Source organism: Amblyraja radiata, chromosome 31 (assembly GCF_010909765.2).
Source record: "Amblyraja radiata isolate CabotCenter1 chromosome 31, sAmbRad1.1.pri, whole genome shotgun sequence".
NCBI classification, from domain to species: Eukaryota; Metazoa; Chordata; class Chondrichthyes; order Rajiformes; family Rajidae; genus Amblyraja; species Amblyraja radiata.
In genome coordinates, this window is record NC_045986.1 from 19,400,302 (window position 1) to 19,421,137 (window position 20,836).

General features: G+C 39.3%; 1 protein-coding gene across 1 annotated transcript in view; it reads right to left on the minus strand.

Annotated features, from left to right (window-relative positions):
• Positions 1-20,836, minus strand: part of mtor (mechanistic target of rapamycin kinase) — a 190,030-nt gene that overhangs the window by 137,760 nt on the left and 31,434 nt on the right. Inside the window, exons 14-20 of the mRNA XM_033048008.1 lie at positions 16,423-16,545; positions 16,197-16,280; positions 13,166-13,258; positions 11,318-11,452; positions 5,984-6,113; positions 2,590-2,840; positions 909-995 (exon numbers count right to left, since the gene is read on the minus strand). Coding sequence (XP_032903899.1) covers positions 909-995; positions 2,590-2,840; positions 5,984-6,113; positions 11,318-11,452; positions 13,166-13,258; positions 16,197-16,280; positions 16,423-16,545 — 903 coding nt within the window. The remainder of the gene's footprint in view (positions 1-908; positions 996-2,589; positions 2,841-5,983; positions 6,114-11,317; positions 11,453-13,165; positions 13,259-16,196; positions 16,281-16,422; positions 16,546-20,836) is intronic.

Here is a 20,836-nt window from a genome sequence, read left to right on the forward strand (position 1 = left end):
TGTGTGTGTGTGTGTGTGTGTGTGTGTGTGTGTGTGTGTGTGTGTGTGTGTGTGTGTGTGTGTGTGGTGTGTAGGAGGGGGGCGGGAAATGCGTGGAAGCAAGAGAATCAATGGATTTTATGGGCGTTGGAAAGATGGCAGGTTCAGGAGGATAAGGGAATGAGACAATTGCATTGGACTGCTCGGACAGCCAGCACAGGCTTGGTGGGGGTGATTGGCCTTATTCAACATCATAAGGGAATATAAGGACATAACATCAGAGATAAATATGAAAAATCTGCAATAATGAATCAATTAACGCCAAAATCCAGACCGTTGAACCCAACAACGGGAATCCCTTCTCACCACGGACTGTCCTAATTCAAGGCCACTGTTAGGAATGGGAGTTAAATCCTGGATTTGTCAACAATACCCGTGTCAGATAAGTACATAAAAGCGCTAAGTTTAAGTCAGTTTTGTGTGCAACTGAAATTTCTAAGTGCAATTATCCAATTTTTCTTTTTTAAATATTCAGCATTATCTTCAACATTTTGAGATCTGGAACACATTAGAAAATTACAATTCTCCAGTCTCCAGCACTTAAATATATAGTGTGAACATTATATCCTGAATGCTTTTCTGAGGTCAGTTTCAAACACTGCACGAGGGCATCTCCTCATGTGGTTCTGTGTTAAATTGCATTTGGTTATGCCCATGTAAAGCACCTTGTTAGATATAAACTATCATAGAAATTCATGTTGTCCTTACAGAATTAGAAATATGCTACGCAGAAGGCTATGGACAGCGACTTCTATAACTATTTATAGAAAGCAGAGAGATCCAGGCTGTTTAAATCATAAACCCTCAGGCAGTTTTAAGACTGATGACAAGAACGACAGGAAAACTATGAACTGATAAATGGTGCTCACTTTAATCAAGGCAAATATGTCATCCATATAGGGTCGAATGTGAATCTTCACAAAGGAAACAAGCATTCCCAGCTGCTGGAACAAAAACTGCAACAAAACAAAAATTATATAAATAGTTTAGACATAAATGTTCTCAACTGAAAAATATAATTACATACATGATTAAGAAATTACATTCTGTCCCATGACTTTTTAATAAATAAATTGTACTATTTTTACATGGCAACCACAAAATTCAACAAAGCCCCAGATTATTGGTTTTAAATGTGCTAAACTGTAGACACAAGCAGGAATAAGTCTAACAGTAGGTAATCCAACAAAGTACAAATGGAAAATGTCAATAAATTCATAAATCGCATTCTCCTCCCTTGCTTCTTGTAAGACCATGATGTAGATTTCATCAAGCTCAGGGGATTTGTACACCTTAATGTGCATCAACAACTTACATTTCCACTCTCCCAATACACATGTGTTCCAAACTATCAGCATAGGGTGATTTCACGAAAGGTCACTGGATCATAGATCCTCACCCACGTGACTGCAAAATCCAACTGAGGTACAAACGTCACTTCCAGTACATGTTATTGATGCTGGAAACGCGAACTTTCAAACCTGTTAAAAACCGCGAAAACGGCCCGTTTTTGAGCTGTAAATAACTGTGCCAGTCGGGGTGACCGTGAGGCACAGCTATCTTACTTTAGAGTCCAGAAGATAAAGAAAAACGAAGGTAATGACAAGAGAGCGCTGAAGAGAAAATAACAGCGGAAGTTGTTGGCCGTGCAGATATAAAGATCGAAAATATCGGGATTTTATCGCATTTGCTCACTGCATTTCATCAAAACATCAATAATGCCTTAGTTTTGATGAAATGCAGTGAGCAAACGCGATAATTCCCGATATTTTCGATATTTATATCTGCACGGCCAACAACTTCCGCTGTTATTTTCCCTTCAGCTCCCTCTTGTCTTTACCTTCGTTTTTCTTTATCTTCTGGACTCTAAAGTAAGATAGCTGTGTCTCACGGTCACCCCGACTGGCACAGTTATTTACAGCTCAAAAACGGGCCGCTTTCGCGGTTTTAACGGGTGTGAAAGTACGCGTTTCCAGCATCAATAACATGTACTGGAAGTGACGTTTGTACCCCAGTTAAATTTTGCGGTCACGTGGGTGAGGATCTATGATCCAGTGACCTTTCGTGAAATCACCCTATACACCTTTCCTATCCTTCACCCTCCCCTCCTCCCCTCCTCCCCTCCTCCCCCCCCCCCCCCCCCCCCCCCCCCGTGAATACTTGTATGAAATACTCATTCCGGACAGCACACATTTCCCCTGGCTCCAGAGCCCTCTGGGCTCCTGAGGAGACCCTCTCTTTTCCTACCTGCACTCTTGCTTTGAATATGCATGATAGGTTTTGTAATTCTATTTAATTCTGTTAGGAAAGGTAATTTCACATACCATTTTTGCCCTCTTGCCTACTTTCTTAAGATCTCCTCTATATCCTTTACAAACCTCAAAGGACTCACTTGATACAATCTTTCCTATATCTGACATCCGGTTCTTTCTTTTTTCAGAATCCAACCCCTGATTTCCTTTCTTAAGCAAGTATCCTAATCTTGTCATCTTTGCTTCTTGCCCTTACAGAGATAAGCCGATTCCGAAGAAGCTCATTCAAGAAACCTACCTCTCGAATATTGGCATCGCACACTCGAATAATGTTCAGGAACGTAGGCATGACTTGAGGCAGGAACTGGACACACTTCAAGCCCAAAGACTTGAAGATAAACGTGACAGCCTGAACGACCATTGTGTGGTGGTTTGAGAGGGAGGTGTCTCGCAAGATGCGCATCAGGGTTACCACGGCAACAGCCGGGTAAAACTCATCCAATGGTAAATTCCCCATGTTCACCAGCATTTCACTAGTGCTGTAATCGGCTGCAATCAAAATAAACAGTAAAAATGTAAATAGAGAAACTTTTGAATATTAATAATTGCAATGCAACAAATCAACTGGATCAAAACCTTCTGATTTTATCGTGAAGTGCCTTCTTGGGGTTTGTCTATGGTATACAGTAGTACAACACAGAAACTCCCTCAACATCATTTTACTTGGTTGGAGAGGTCTACATTTTACACTCCCTTCCCCTAAATTGCAGAGCATCCTAACAGAGAATTAAATAAATACTTTGAAACAGTCATGATCAATCATATTTAGAGTTCCTTCGTGAAACAGCAGGAAATACCAATTACTTAGAAAATACTTCATTGAAAATGCTGGCTTGTGCGTTCAGTCCATAAATCTTCACACAGCGAGACTTTGAATTCATTCAACAAAATGCATGCATTGTCTTGACACAATGCGTTAGATGGAGATGTCTTAGTGTTAATAATCCATTCAGCTGTAACCAGTGCCCAATATCATTACATTTTATTGCTGAAGGTCACACTTATTTCCTGAAGTACATTTAAATGAAGAAACTAAAAGGTACAATCAATCTCTGCAAAGTAGGATAAGGTCAGTCTGCATTATACCCAGTTGTGCAGAGCTGCTTATTCCATAAATTATATTTATCAGCATGCAATAAAGCTGCAATGTTAGTTTCCTTCTTTTGAACTCTTCCCCAATTAAATGCTGTCATAATAATTTGTTATTCTACCATTTTGATTAGTCTTCATACCCCATTAATTATTTGCAACAAGGTGACTGCCCACTTTACAAGGCATCATGATGTATCAATCAATTCTCACAATGTTTATATATTTTAGGCATAAAATTAAAGACATCCTAATGTAGTAGTTCACACTAGCTTGCAGACATATTTGGAAAGGAGGGAAAAACATTGACTTGAAAATGTTTAACTCACCACTTACTATAACTGAGACTTAAGAGTTTAGAAAGTGTACCAGATTATATTTGTGTTTCACTTAAAAATAATGAGCAGAACCTTCAAAGAGAGTATCGCTGAAACTGAGAATGATCTGATCATGACTCCTGCCTATCAAACAAGTCACTCCACTACCATGTAGTAACAAATAAACTCAATCAGATCAGGCATAATGATATCTAAATGCAATTGATATTTGATTAAAATGTGGGTTACATTTCTGGAATATGTTGCAATTGTGTTATATGTATGAACAGCTAGCTCAGGTCCCTGTGCATGATACTACTCAGTGTTTTAGTGTCCCACTACACATTTGTGAATTTTTGTGCTGAACAGTGCCCTCTCAGTGTCAAATAATCTGCAGTTGTTGAAGCTTACACAACGTGGCTGTTTTAGTGAGACACAAGAGATCCATAATGCCTGTAAAACTGCATTTTACAATACGATGCAAAGGTAGATGAACTCAGGGCACGGATTAATAGATGGGACTGAGATATTATAACCATGACAGGAATATAGATGAGATAGGGGCAGAACTGGCAGCTCAAATGTCACTTGCAACATGCTTTAGTTTAATTTATTGTCACATATGCCGAGGTACAATGAAAAGCTTTTGTTGCGTGCAGGATGCACATGCAGGATAGAGATAGAGCGAACAAGGAGTGGAATTATGTTTGTGATTAGAGGAGAACGGCACGGCAGTACCTCAGGAGATATCCTTAGGTAATCATCCAGTAAGGCTGGATGATTCATTAATGGGTGCAACTTGGAAATAAGAAGGGAATGATCAATTGGATGTGATTGTATTATAGGTCCCTCAATAGTCAGCAGGAATGAGAGGAACAAATATATAGGGAGTTTGCAGTAGCTGCATAAATCATTAGGTTGTAGTAGTGCGCGATTTCAACTTCACTCATATTGACTGTCTTACAAACTTAATCGCATTTTTTTGAGGAAGAGACAAAGGTGATTGATGAGGGCAGGGCAGTGGATGTTATGTACACAGACTTCAGTAAAGCATCTGGTAAGGTTCGTCATGGTAGGATGATCCAGAAGATTAAAATGCATGAGATCCAGTGACTGGGTAGTTTGGATTCAGATCTGGTTTGTCCCTAAAAGAGAGAGGGTGGTGTGGAAGGAGGTTATTCTGGCTAGAGATATGTGACCAGTGGTGTTCCCCAGGGATCAGTGTAAGGACCTCTGTTGTTTACGAACATGTAAATGGATCATTTAATAACTTTGCTGATGGCACAAACATCGGTGGACTTGCAGACAATAAAGCCGGCTGTCAAAGAGTACAGAACAATCACAGATGTGGGTGGAGAAATGGAAGATGGAGTTTAATCGGGACAAGTGTGAGGTGTTGTACTTTGGGAAGTCAAATACATAGGGAAAATATAAAGTTAATGGCAGGACCCATATACAGAGGGATCTTGGGGTCCAAATCCATACTCACAAAAATAGCAATGGATCATGTGCAGGCAGAAGGGATCAGTTTAATTTAGCATGATGTTTAGCACAGATATTGCAGGCCTTAGGGCCTGGCCCTGTCCTGTGCCATGATGCGTTTCATGTTCTTATTGCCCAGGTGATCATGTTATTTTATGTAGCATTTCATACACGAGTGTCATCAGGGTCCAATGGGCCAGCAGAGGGTGTCGAAGGTCGGACAGGCCCACAGTGAACGAAGAAGGACCTGGCGGACTAAATGGAATACTTAGGGAGGGACCATAGAGGACTAAATGGAACACTTTGTATCTTTGTCAGTGCCCTATACGTGGCGACTCTTTGCATACTTGTGTACCAAAACAAAGAATCGCACTGTGACATGCCACGTGTGATAATAAAGTCTCATTCATTCATTCCTTGCACATCAAAGATAAGCATGTAAGATAAGATCAGTGTTTCGGTCGGTTCAAAATATTACTTTCGATTTCTTGTCAAAAAGAAATACAATATCAAAAATAAAGGCTAGAAGCAATTACATTAGTGCTCAAACATTTGTCAAGTTACTGCCAATGCAACTGATCCTTATTGCGAAACACATTCATGCCTGGGGGTGGAAGATTGCAACTGTCACGTGGTTTCGACGAATGCAATCAACCTGGTGTGCATAATCAAATATGATCAAATAGAACAAGTTGTCCTACAACTTTAGGCTGTGCACGCCATACGCAAGAAGAAGATTCATACCTGAATCCTGATTTGATTTAGACTCTGATAGACTGACAGCAGAAGCATCTCGGGACTGGTCAATCATCCCAATATTAACCTTGTGCTTGTATGGATCCAAGGCACCCAACAGCCCCAAGACACGGATTGCCTACAAAAAATAGCAAGATATTGGTAAATATTTTGCACCTTTCTTAAAGAAAAAACAGATTTAATTAGCAGCTTTTGAAATAAACTCATCATACTTCATAGATTTCTTGTATAATAATTTTCTTTACATCTACATTTATGCAACCATTTGCAATAGGTTTTAAATTTCCCTTTGCATAAAGATAGAGTAATATTTGCAAATTAATTTCAAGGTGTGCTTACCACTCTACAATCTGTCTGGAGGGTGTTTATCGCAGATACCTCCATTTTGCTTGTGTTGTCAGCACAAAATAACACAAGAAATAGGAGCAGGCGTTGGCCCACCAGGCTCGTCACGTCTGCCCCAGCATTCACTATGATCAAGGTTGATCTATGCCAGCCTCATCTCCTGTGTCAGCTCTCCATAACCCTGAATTCCAGTCAAGGGTAAAGACTTCCTGAGATTCACTACATGCCTCAGTTTTAAATGTCCAGCTCCTTATCTTGTAGCTATGTCCTCTTGCTACTGACTCTCCCACTGGTGGAAACATCTAAACATCTACCCCATCAAGCCCCTTAGAATCTTACATGTGTGAATATGGATGTATTTTTGCCCAGAATAGGATGATTTCCATGGCTTGACCTGCAGTAACACATGCACCGACTAAGATGCCCTTTTCAGGTCTTGGTAAGTGTCACCCTTACCCTTTCTGACAGACGAAATGGGAGACCTTGCTGTGGGCCTTGAAACATTTTTGGTTCAGAATTTACTCCTAATGTCATATATGTTGCAAGGGTAGAGTTACCACAAAAAGTTCCTCTAAATCATAAAGAAAACTGGAACTTCAACAAGATCTCAATGAACGGGTAGGTACAGATTGTATTTCGGATCAACTGGGGGTCATCTCATCATCAAAAGATCTGCGACTGCTCGCTGTTTAGGTTTCAGGATGAAAAATAATTACTCTGCACTGTCATTTTTCAGCAGCAGATGTGTTGTGCACAGATAGCCTGGAGCTCAGTTGTGCTGCTTTGTCTGCGTAGAGGCAGAAATGTTTGATTTTGCCCGTGCCTTTAAGGCCACATTTTCAATACTCTATACAGGATTTTACAGTCACTTGTTAATGAATGAGGTGAGAGAGAAATTGTGGCAGCATGAAAAATCACTGAACTCATTTCAATCTTTCCCTTCAAAAAATAAAATTAGTTTGCATCTCCAAATACAGTGTTTCCAATATATATATATATGATTTAGAAGTTAAAGCCTAGGAATGAATTTGTATTTGGTTAAAAAATTTTGATTAACATTTTGTGGATACAGTGGGGAGGCACTGAGGAGGGGGATGTAGAGGAAGGAAGAGTCAAAACACCAACTATGCTGCTGACCACATATACATTTGGCATGTAGGTGAAAAGTAAAATCCTGCTTCAGCTCATGCTACTTTTCTTAACCAACTCAAAATACCATCTCAATCCAAAAGAAAAATTGGTTCCAATGAACTTGGTAATAGACAATGCAAGGTTTGGGAAAAGATACACTGGTGCATGCAAACAATGGGATACTATTCTGTTCAGGGCTGGTTAGATGGATCCAATGATTGGTCCAACCCTGTCCATTCTTCAGTTCAAAAAGTGGATAAACTAGACTGGAAAATTAATTTAAACTTGGGTTGCAGCAGAAAACTACATTTATTCAACTCCTTAAAAAAAATTTGATTTCATTTGTCTTTTACTTCTGGATAGCTTCTGCAACTAGATGAGAGCTTCCAAAATTGATATGTTCAACAGTTGATTTAACTATTGTAGAACAGTTGGAATAAATTACATCTCCTTCAGGGCCCATGAAAATAGCTATTCTTGGTGACAAGATGATATAAAATATGAAACATTATTTTACTGTAAGATTGATTACTTGATGATTTAGATAAATGGAAACATTAGCTCCAAGCTGGAGTAAATGCTCCAAATACCAATTTTAACTACATCCAACTGGCCTGATTGGCAATATGAGCTATCCAAATATCATAACTAAGAACAACAGTGTATAAAAGTACTTTTTCATTAAGCTGTAGTGATGAATTTCTGTAAAAATTAACATTTTGCTTCATTTTCACTGTTTTTAAATAAGTGCATGCACAGCAATTCTCCATCCTGAGCAGGAATAACTCCTGCTTCAATCTACTTGTTCCTATTAAAAAAAAAACTTCAATATTCGACATTGCATTAGTTTTGCAAGATTAATGCAGCGCTATTGATATTTTGCCTGACAAACAACTCTCCATACAGTGGATGGATTAATATGAACACATTTTTGAAGGGACCACTTGTCACCTCTCACACCAAAACTGTTACTTGGTAGATAGATGGAATGACCTAGTTTCCAGCACATTATACTATTACTTTCATTGAAATGTAACCTATTTTAGCCAAACCAACTCAGAAACACATTGCAGTATTCAGAGCATAAGTTGCCTTTCTCAAATTGGATTTCTGGAACCTATTATGCTCGTTATGCTCATAAGGTCATAAGTGATAGGAGCAAAATTAGGCTATTCGACCCATCTAGCCTGTTCTGCCATTCAATCATGGTTGATCTATCTTCCTCCAAATGCCATTCTTCTGCCTTCTCCCCATAACCCCCGACACCCATATTAATCAAAGTAAAAATAAAAAGCTGGCTCGACATTGGCCCTGCCCGCAGGCCATAATACAGGTCGTATTAATTAAAATTATGAGTTTCTGCACAATGGATCCACTGGCTTCTTGAAATGAAACTGATGTGGAATGATTCGAAAGATTTTAAACATATTTCAATTTACTAACAAAAAGACCACCACACTTCATTGTATCCAACACATTATTTTTTACAGTTAAAGTAATTTGAACAGAGTTCCTGCTAAATAAGGATTGCTGGCAGTTTACAAGAGAAAGCCAACCTCATTTGAAATGCACACATGTACATTTTTCAACATAAGGTGGTGAATCTGTAACTCTTTGCCACAAAAGGCTGTGAAGATCAAGTCAGTGGATATTTTTAACGCAGAGATAGATAGATCCTTAATTAGTACTGTGTCAGGGGTTATGGGGAGAAGGCAGGAGAATGGGGTTTGGAGGGAGAGATAGATCAGCCATGATAGAAAGGCGGAGTAGACTCGAAGGGCCGATTAGCCTAATTCTGCTCCTATCACTTATGACCTTATGGTATCAGTGAGATCCTTCTACTGTTGTTCTCCTCTTTACTGTTGGTAGCTGACACACTGGAACTGAGCTTGGTACTTTGTGGTTCAGTGTCATATCAAGCATAGAGTCAGGGCTCCCAAAGACCCAAGTTCAATCCAGAGCTTGGATGCCATCTGTGTGGCATCTGGTTGGGTTTCAATTGAGAAACCCACATGACTGCTTGGGTTACAATTGAGCTAGCCAGCGTCCTACCATAACAAAAGACAGACGATTGGTTAACTGGCTACTATAGACATAGAAACATAGAAAATAGGTGCAGGAGTAGGCCATTCAGCCCTTCGAGCCTGCACCGCCATTCATTATGATCATGGCTGATTACTATTTCTTGAAGGCAAATGGGACAAAATGTTCAAAAGGAACTTGAGAGGAAACTACTTGCAGAGGTTCAGGGAAATAAGGCGGGGGACAGGGTAAGTGGAATTTTCTGTTCAAACTCGGCTTGTGATTGATGGGCCTAATAGCTTAATACCAAGTAAGCTAATTCATGCATTGATCTAAAGCATCTCCTTTAAAAAAGGGAAAAAAATGTACCTTTGTAAAACACATAATGTCTGGAATTTATCTTTAGAAATCCTAAGGTGAAACTCTTTTCACCCATAAATTCCAGAGGCGCAGCGGTAGAGTTGCTGCCTTACAGCGCCAGAGGTCTGGGTGCGGTCTGTACGGAGTTTGGATGTTCTCCTTGTGACCGCATGGGTGGTCCAGTTCTCCTACCACATTCCAAAGATGTGCAAGTTTGTAGGTTAATTGACTTCTGTAAATTGTCCCTAGTGTGTATGATGGAACTAGTGTACGGATGATTGTTGGTTGGCACGGACTCAGTGGGCCGAATAGCCTGTCTCCATGCCATGGAACTAAAAACTCTCTAAAAACAAAAACAAAATTAATATGATAAGCCTACAGTTTAACTTCAAAATTCCGACAGTTAATTTATAGACGAAATACAACACAATCTTCCAAAGACTTTTCTTCACAATCTTCCAATCTTTTAATTAGCCTTTACATGAGGGGATTACCTGGCCTTGCCCTGCGGGGGTGGTGTAAAACATTCAAAAAGATGGGTTATAAATACATGTTTGAGGTACCAGGGAACATGCCTTTGAATGATATACAGTGTTGAGATTAGATCTTACAAGCACTTCATTACACAACACAACAATGAAAGTGTTTTACAGGGACGCAAACATTTATTGCATGATATTTAATGCCCAGAGATAGAAATTCACTGTGTTTGCTGCTTAGCAGCTAATGTATTTGCACTTGTTTAGTAGCCCATAAAAGCATTGTTTATCAAAAATTATGTTACTCAAGTAACCAGACTGTTTACTTCCTGATCACATGCATCAAGGTCTTAACTGCTGCTTCCACAGACTCTTGCAGTGAATCAATTTCATGGTGTGAACTTAAGCTAATATTTTCTCCACCATCACGAGGCACTGATGGGTGAAGAGAGTTTCACCGTATGATTTCCAATGAGATGGTAGTGCAAAGACAGGAACATTAGCAGACCGGGTTCATGTCCCTCTTATGTTAACTCCCAAATCTGGACACACACACAGATTTCAGAGAGGAATGATCACAAAACACTTGGGGGAATAAATCTAATTAAGGACGCATTTCTCTCCCGAATGTACACTAGAATGTGGAATTACCCATACACTGAAAAGAGTGAAACTCCATTTTTATTATCTTCATAGTCTCTACTGCTATCTTCACATTGAAATAATTTAAACCAATACCACTTTTACATGTACAGTATAGGAAGGAACTGCAGATGTTGGTTTACACCAAAGAAAGACACAAAATACTGCAGTAACTCAGCGGGACAGGCAGCACCTCTGGCGAGAAGGAATCTGAGAAAAGACAGTCTGAAGAAAGGTCTCAACCCAAAACATCCCCCATTCCTTCTCTCCAGAGATGATGCTTTCTCCTGCTCAGTTACTCCAGCATTTTGTGTCTATCCACCTTTATATGCTCATGCTTTACCTCTCTTCGAATACCCTGGTTCTGCTCGGTCTTCAGGAAATTTAGCAGGACTTCAAGTAGGGAAGGGTATTTTCTGTAAGGCTCCACCACATAGCCAGTGCAGGCAACTTGCTGTCCTAAGGTCCACAGTGCCACCTGTCCAATTCACATAGAAATAGCAGCGATCAATCTTTGATACACAATATATGCTTTCTGCTTGCTTCAGAACCAACTGTATTGAAGTTTATTGAAAAATAAAAGGTAGTCGGAGCAGGATGGTGAGGAGAGAGGAGGAGAAAGAGCAGAGGTGCATGGAGAGGACAGGGATGGGAGGGAAGGGATAAGCGAGTAGAATCATGGTAGAGAAAGAGGAAAGGAGGAAGAAGCACCAGTAGTAGGAGAATGGCAAAGAAAGGTAGCGGAAGGCAAAAAAATCCGATACATTAAAATATAAAAATAGTCAATATAAAAATAATATATTTACTGATTAACCTAGAAATATTGAACATAAATTTTTATTCAGAGCTGCAGGAAAGAAAGATAAATGCTCTGAGCTACAACAATTTAAGAACAGGAGGTAAAGTAGTGTATTTAAAGCAAGCAGAAAAGATTTCCAAACAAGCCAGTTGGGCAGATCGTGACTCTGCGCCACAGATCCAGTTTGCGGGTGTGCAATTGTTGTTATCATAACAAGAAGTAATGAAACAGATCAGTAAGTGTTACATTCCACTATTGGCCTCTGCTGTATAAACTTGCAAATCAATTTTGCAAGAAGAACTAGGGTTTCTTTTTCTCCTGAATCTAAAGACAAAATGATTCTGGTTTCCTATCCACACGGTTGGAAACATTCAATACCACGAGATCTGGTGTTCTGACAAATTGTGCTTCTCCCTGACAACTTTGCTCAGTGACTAACATTGATTTGGCATTATTATGGTTAGTTAGTTCAAAGTAGGACGTGCAAAGAACAATGTTGTGTGATGCAAGAATGTTTGTGAAAAAGAGAATGAATGAAAGCATCAACTTGCTACACAGAACATTGTTTACTACTTGTGAGTACTTAGTCTTGTTTGCAAATTGTTTTCTAATTGTACTTTTGCCAGCTTTTCAAGCAATTCAAATTGCTTTTCAGTGGTCAAAACGGCTGTACGGTATAATCCTCTGAGATACAGTTCTGCTGTGTAAATTATTTTCATTGAAATCTTGCTTATTGTATTCCTACCATTTCTAACTGCAATTAATGCACAATTACTATACTTTACAAGTACTCCATATATAATGCACTATTAATTTACTGTAACAGTAGTTAAGTTCTATTGTTGCTCTTTCCCTGTAGTTAATATACTCCTACTGGATTTTTACTGCCATGGCCGAGAGGCTGTTTGGAAATGGGCCTTATAATGGGCATGGTTAATCCACACACTGCTGAGGAAACTATATCAATTATTTTGTAATCAAATGAATATTAAATGGACTATTGCCTATCAAGTATTGAGGCTTCACCAGCAACTGACTGCACTGATTTGCAAAGATGTAATATAAACATGACTTCACCATAAGGTTTACAGCATTTGTTGTAATTGTAAAATTGTATTGTAATTGTAAAATTGTAAAATTACTACTTCATGTTGAATTAGCACGATGAAAAATTATTTCAGCACTTGATGTACTGGATACTAGATTCAAATAATAGAATTAACATGATTATTTTCAGCATGATGATGATTTTTCTCACAACGACACACGCTCATGTATTATTGAAAATGAAAATGCTTAGTTTGCAATTTTCCAAATTCTCCAGATAGTCCTTTACATTGTTACTGCAAATGTCAACTATAACACACATTAACAAGCATGTAAATGGTTTACCTGTCTCTTTGCAAGTGATGATGAATCTTGAAGCATGTCCATTATGATAGGAAATAATTCATCCATCCATTTTCTCATCTCCAGCCCACTCACCTGCAGGAATGAATATTATTATTAACTTAAACCTCTGAAATAAAGGCTATCAACTGGACAGATTTGTATTACTCAATATTAAAATGTTTCATTTTACAACTGGCAAGTCATCGTTCTACATTCAAGATACTTGTCTTAAAAACATAGCAAAACAGTTTTAGTTTAGTTTAAGATAGACACAGAATGCTGGAGTAACTCAATGGGTCAGGCAGCACCTCTGGAGCAAAGGAATAGTTGACATTTTGGGTTGAGACCATTCTTCAGACTGAGACGGAGACAGAGTTTAGTTTAGTTTATTATTGTCACATGTACTGAGGTACAGTAAAAAGCTTTTTGTACTTTCACTAATTAGCAAGACATTTTACAATTACAAGAGCATTACTTGAAACGGTATTGGTGACTTATTTAACATTGAAGATCAAATGTAACTAAAAACCTGAAAAATCCTATCTGTTTACCAGTAATAAATAGAAGTTAAATATGCAAAGCAGGATGTTAAGAATCCTGGGCCATTGTGAGAAAGTTAAAAACTACAAGATTATACTGGACCTCTGCCCCTATTGGGAATTTCTTCCCAAATCTCCTCACAGCTGAATGTTTGAGGACCAAATGCAAAGCTTCCCAGACTCCAGCAATGCTCAGAAGCTGCAAATTGAGGAAGCTCTTCCTGCAAAACATTCCTGACACCTTTGCCAGCTGGCAAAACGACAAACACCAGCTTTGCCAGCTGCAAAGGTTCATACACTTTGGGCAGGTTCATACATTTAGAATGACACAGAAAGAGGCCATTTATCCACCAAATCCATGTTAGCTTCCAAGCCGCTAAATACAGAGGGACTAAATAACAGCGATCAATTAACCGAACAGCAAGCTTTTATGGTACGTGGAAGGAAATCCGAGCACACGAAGGAAACCCACGTGCTCATGGAGAAGGTGAAAACTTTGCACAGACCCCAGAGGTTAGGACTTCACCCACAACTCTGAGCTGAGAGGCAGCAGCACTCTCTACACTGCCACCACATTGGCCTTGTACACTAGTGCTGCTCAATAATAAAATATGTTTTTGAAACAGCTGTCATCTCCCCTCTAATTTGAAGGACGGCACGGTGGCGCAGCAGTAGAGTTGCCGCCTTACAGCACCAAAGATGTGGGTTCGATCCCGACTACAGGTGCTGTCTGTACGTAGTTACACGCTCCCCCCGTGCGTTTTCTCTGAGATCTTCGGTTTCCTCCAACACTCCAAAGACATCCACATTTGTAGGTTAATTGGCTTGGTATAAATGTAAATTGTCCATTGTTTGTGTAGGATAGTGTTAATGTGCAGGGATCGCTGGTCGGTGCGGACTCGCTGATCCTTCTATCAATTATGCTAAATCTACGCACTTTGGTTTTTACCCTTCTGGTTCGAGAAATAGGTCAGTCTACACCTCTGATAATTTAAAACATCCCAATTAAGTCTCCCCCACGCTCCTCTGTCCCAAAGAGGCCAACTCAAAGTTTATCATATCTCTTTCCAAATCCCTCGTAGGGGAGATGAGGAAAAGATATTCTGGCCAGAGGGCGGCAGAGATCTGGAATTCATCCTAAAAGTATGGCTGCAGCAGAAAACTGGATCACTTTTAGAAAATACTTAAGATGTTTACTTGAAGAACCATGATCTACTGTGAACTTGATGCTGGAAAATGGCAATTACAGTAGGTTGGGTATCTCACTGTCGCTAGATAGACACACTGATGAAACACTGTGTGTGTCTGTGTCATGTTTTCTTTGAGTCTATCCTCCTGCAGTCTAATGCTTTGCTACTCCACTGTGTATCCAGTATTTCTAGCTGCAATTTTAATTTTATCTACCTACTACATTTGTCTAAATCAATATACAAAAAGCAAGGTATTGCCTTTCATTCATAAAAACATCCATCACCCTTTTGCTTTCTGTCACTAAGCCAACTTTGAATACAAGCTGCTATTTAACATTAAACTGAAATGAAATAATTAAAACAGAAACTTCCCCTTTGCCTCGGAACTTGCTGCCAAATAACCCCCACTAAAATCAATGTGGTTTCAGATCTCATGCCAAGTTAGAATGAGCAGAGGATCCCACATAAAATGAAGCATAAATGCTAGGAATTTACCCAAGATTCAGGTCCACTGCTGAACTCTTAGTCTGGATGAGAAGGCCTGGATGGCTAACTGGACAGAAAAATAAAACTCCATGAAACCCTTGGCCACCGCAGACATCATGAAACAACTTCTCATAGTCATAGACTCATGAGCACAGAAAAGGGCAATCGGTCCATCACATCCATGCCAAACCTTTTGCCAATCTACACTAATCCTATTTGCCTATTTTAGGACCATATTCTTCTATAGCGTGCCTATTTAAGTCACAGTCTAAATGCCTCGGGCAGTGCATTCCAGATATCAGGCACTCCATGTAGGGGGGAAAAAACTAACCCCTCAGGTTCCTTAAAATCTTACTTCCTCGTGTTAAACCTATGCCCCTTGTTTTTGATCCTAGAGAAAATAATTTGGCAAAGGCCTTATTAACAAAAATCCGTACAGCCAATATTTACCATCTCGCCTTCCTTACTACCTTTGTTATTTCCTCAAAAAACTCAAATCTAATTAATGAGACAGGATATCCCCCACACAAAGCCATGCTGACCATCCCCACTCAGCCCGTCATTCCAGGCCTAGATAAATCTTGTCCCTTCTAACTTTCTCCAACAATTTCCATACTGTTGACCGAAGGCTAATGGGCCTGTGGTTACATGGATTATCATTGTTCTCCTTAAATTAAGGTATGTCATAAACGTGTATGGTTCACTTTAGTATAGTGAACTTCATTCCAATACTATTTTGTTGCACATTTTATAATTTATTGGTGGTCCATAAATGCAATAAACCGTATTACAGAGAAGTTATCACAATGTCTTTACCTGGGCTAGTTCACCAATTGTAGCCAGGACACTAATGATAACTCCAGGGTTGGGATCATGATCCTTCAGTTTTAAAATCAAAGCCTGAATGGAAACATAAACATGTCTTGAGAGTAAATATGCAGCATTTTAATGCACAAACTAATACTGTAGTGTTAGCATGAATGACAATTTCATAATTCTACACAAACAACCACTGTAAGAAACTACATATGTTCCTGCGCACCTTGAGAATAGGCTCCATATAAGGCCGGATAAGGCGAGGGGCATTGGAAACCAGGTGGCCTAACATTCGGGCACTTTGTTCTTTGTTTCGACCTACTCCACTATGTTCCAGTTCAGTTAAAATCTGTGAATTTAAAAAAAAATCAAAAACAAAGTTAGCTTACCTTTAATTTTGATGACTTTTTATATAGGACATCATCACATTTTCATTTTGGAAAGCTTCTGAGAACTTTAGATTTAAAAAACTGAAAATAAATCTACAGTTGCTATATAACAAGAGTTGCTATAAATGAGCAGCTCCAACAATCCCGGGAAGGGTCTCCCACTGTTCCACAACACAAGATAAATTATAGTTGGGTGAATAAAAACTTTTCATTCTCAATTAAGAAAGACCTAAACTCTAAGACCAATGCTTCTGTTAACCTTTGAGTCTCAAGGATAATAGGACAAGTAAAATCATTGTTTCCACACAAGATATGGACAGTTTGTAACTGTCCATAAATGACATTGATCATAAATGGACAAGAAACTGTCCATGAATTATTCCTTGTGAGATAGGATACAGGGAATAACAGTTTTGATTATAATGGATACCAGGCCACTATATTTCCTGTGTTACTTTATATTAAAATACTACATATTAATGACGTCTTGATATTGCAAATCTGCAAAAGGAGTCTTCCTCTTAAATCTGAATCTGCACAATTCATTTGTAAAACAGTAACTATATGTCATGGTTACTAAATATATAGCTTAAAGTATTAAATATCTTGTTACAGGCATATAAAAGATGAACGCACATTATGACATCCTTAAGTAAATTACCAAATATTGTCAGCCTTTCAGACTTGATTCTACAAACAGCTTTAACTTCATGTAGAATGTCAAAGGCAATATGAAAATTTTCTGGATATCTCTTCAATCTGTACATTATCAAGAGCATAAATTGGGTAAAATTAAAATATTATTGAACGGTAAAAATAGGCACTGCATGAGAAGGTCATAATCTCGTTCCAAAAATTTGCATTAAAAAAGTGGTGGGTCCTCATCCTTTCTCTTTGGATGACAGATTAAACAGCTGCCATACAGCTGTCAATGTTTCCCCCTGCATGCTAACAACTTTTCGTAAATGCAGAAGCACAAAAGATGCTGCATTCAATACAAGGTACACAAAATTGCTGGGGAAACTCAGCGGGTGCAGCAGCATCTATGGAGCGAAGGAAATAGGCGACGTTTCGGGCCATTCAATACAGTTGTGAGGGCCTGATACAGATGTGCTCCAATTCCTCTTGGACTGCAGCAGGGAAAGGTGAAGCCCCAGTACCTTCCCATGTTGATGCAGGGCCCATGTACCCTTCCTGGCATGGACAGTGAGAAAACAACCCAGTCAATCGCCATCAGTTTAAAATGCACAAGAGAGGCTACAAGGGAAAAACATGGGTTTCACTTCATATCTTTTTAGATTGGTCTGATATGTTTAAACGATACTCTGTTTTGTTTTAAATAAAGTAAAACTCTGATATTCCATTCTCTCACTGTTCTGAAATTTAGCATCTAGGAAAACAATCCAAAACATAGAGATCTGCAGATGCTAGACAGCAGCAAAAAGTGATGGAAGCAGTGAGTAGGTCAGGCACCATATCTGAAAAGTGAAACAGAGCTAACATTTCATGTTGAAAACCCATTCACCTTCCCAGTTCCGGTGTAGATTATTGACCAGAAAACATTCTTCTCCCCATTGATGCTGCCTGCCCTGTTGAGTGTTTCCAGTATTTTCTGTTGTTATTCTCTTAAAGTTATTTTCTTAAAAATATGTTCCTGCGTGCAAGGTTATTGCAGTAGATTGTTGATGTTATCATAGCATGCACAACTATTTCTGCTTCATATTATTGTGTCATGGTGCATTTCCAAATTGGTCGATTATACTTTTTAGTTACTAACCCCAGGCCTCTCTTTCTGGTTGCCCCATCTGTTGTTTAACTATTTAAATAGTGCTTCATCGATGTAATTTAATTTAACTCAGAACAGCAAATCTATATTCCATAAGGATTGTTAGTGTTATTCTTTAAAAAAAAAAAAAGAATTGATTTCCAATACATCCAGTTGCTCTTAGGCATCTAGATTTTACAACTCAAAACTTGTGATGAAAAGTCTGTAGGGCAAGATTTCAAGCATCTAACTGCAGAATGATATTGGTGGAAAATGAGAAAACAAGCAGCACGGTGGCGCAGTGACCCGGGATCGATCCTGACTACATGTGCTGTACGGAGTTTGTATGTTCTCCACGTGACTATGTGGGTTTTCTCCGGGTTTCTCCCACATTCCAGAGACGTACAGGTTTGTAGGGTTAACTGGCTTCAGTAAAACATATTGTAAAATTGTCCCTAGTGTGTAGGATAGTGAAGTGCTGCTAGTATATGGGGTGATCGATAGTCGGCATGAAATCGGTAGACCGAAGGGCCGGTATCCATGCCTGTATCTCTAAACTAAACTAAAACCAATACCAGTATAAAACAAGCCCAAAACTGTCAAAAGTTTTTGACATCTGTTCTGAATTTCCACTGAAAGGGTCACCAGACAATTTAGCAAATGATTTCATTTCCTCCTGGGGCAAGACTAAGAGAGACCTTGACTGTGTAACTATTCAGCTTGCAACAGTGTCTTACAGTTGTATTTCAATTTATTATAAGATTTCCAGTCTCCAAGCTGGAGACTTTAAAGGAAATGGCATGTTCCAACTTATTTCCTTTCACAGACTAAATACCTCCACTTTGCTTTTTGCTCTCTGCTGTATCACCTCCTGCATTTGACAAGGAGGCCCCAATATTTAGAGGGTGCACAAGAGGGAGAAGCCATCCATTGCTGAGACTGAATTCTACAGTAGGAAGTAATTGCAATTTTTTTTCTTTCCGTTTCCCACCGAATTACCAGCTAAACTGACTGGCTGGAGATTGTACCCAGGGATCCTTAGGGTCCATGCACAGCAGAGATTAAAGGGCTGGCGAGTCTGCTTGTGATGGGGAAGATGGGTGTATCCATTTCCATTGTGGGAGAAGAGAGGCCACGAATAACACATTGCTTCCTTTTGAGAGACTGAGGGGACAGATCAAGCTGGGTTCGGCATTCCAGAGATGAGGAAAAACTCGCAGCCAAAGGTCTAGGCACAGATAAAAATGCATGAAGAGTTTAGCATCATATTGGCTTGAATTTCATTAAGAGGGGGTTTATGGGAATGAAGCAAGGCTTCTGCTGAGAGTTAGTCATACAGTGTGGAAACAACCCCTTCGACCCAACTTGCCCATGCCGACCAACATACCAATCTGCATTAGTCCCACATCCCTCTAAATCTATTCTATCCATGCACCTGTCTAAATGTTGCTACAATGCTGCAATAGTACCTGCTTCAACAACCTTCACCAGCAGCTCGTTCCTCAGTCATTCAGGATTAGAGAGGAAAATGAGAAGGGATTATGACAAAGTGGCGAGGGATCGAACCAAGGGTGGAAAGTAGCCAGAGGATAGTAAAATGATAGTAAATAGAGGTATAATAATTTAAGAGCTGTTGATGTTTGCAATCTTTTATTCCATTTCCATTTCTTCCCCTTTAATGCTGACAATGAACATCCACCACAGAACGCAAATTGGGCAGCTGCTTTACAGCACACATTTACTCAGTCAAGGCAAGGGTGCCTTGAGTTCTCACTGTGATTTCACCATTCCAGTGCCAGACTGCCAGTCGTTCCTTTTAGTTTCAGATTGGTACTTGCCCTTTTCTATTACTACAAAATATATTGATGCCATGATCACCACTATGATTTTTCACCTACACTTTGTTAACTTTGAGATATTTGGATAGGTACATGGATACGTTTCGAGAGTAATGAGCCAAACGCAAGCAGGTGAGACTGGTGTAGATGGGGCATCTTGGTTGGCGTGGGCAAGTTGAGCCGAAGGGCCCGTTTCCACGCTGTATGACTATAACTTGGCCCACCTCACTCCCCAGAATCAGTTCCAGAATCAGTTTGTCTCTTTTCTCATTGGGGCAGAAACACTGAGGTACAATATTATTTGTGTATTAAATGCACAACACCTTACTTTTTTCCAACTAGACTAATCAACCACAACTGCAATGCTTAGTATTATCGCAATATCTACAAAGGGACAACTTTCGCATTCAGAGTTGCCTTGGTGTGAATGATTAAAATCGCAAGTATAATTCAAATACATCCCAAGGTTCCTACCTGATGAATTAACAAACTGTCTACCCATTTAGAGCCTGACTCCCCAACCTTGTATCATGTCATCTGGATGGAAAATAATACTGTTATTAATCCCTCACAAGGATGAATAAATAATTCCTACAATGTTGAAAATTCATCTTGAAATTGCCTACTAATAATGTACAGACTGTTCCT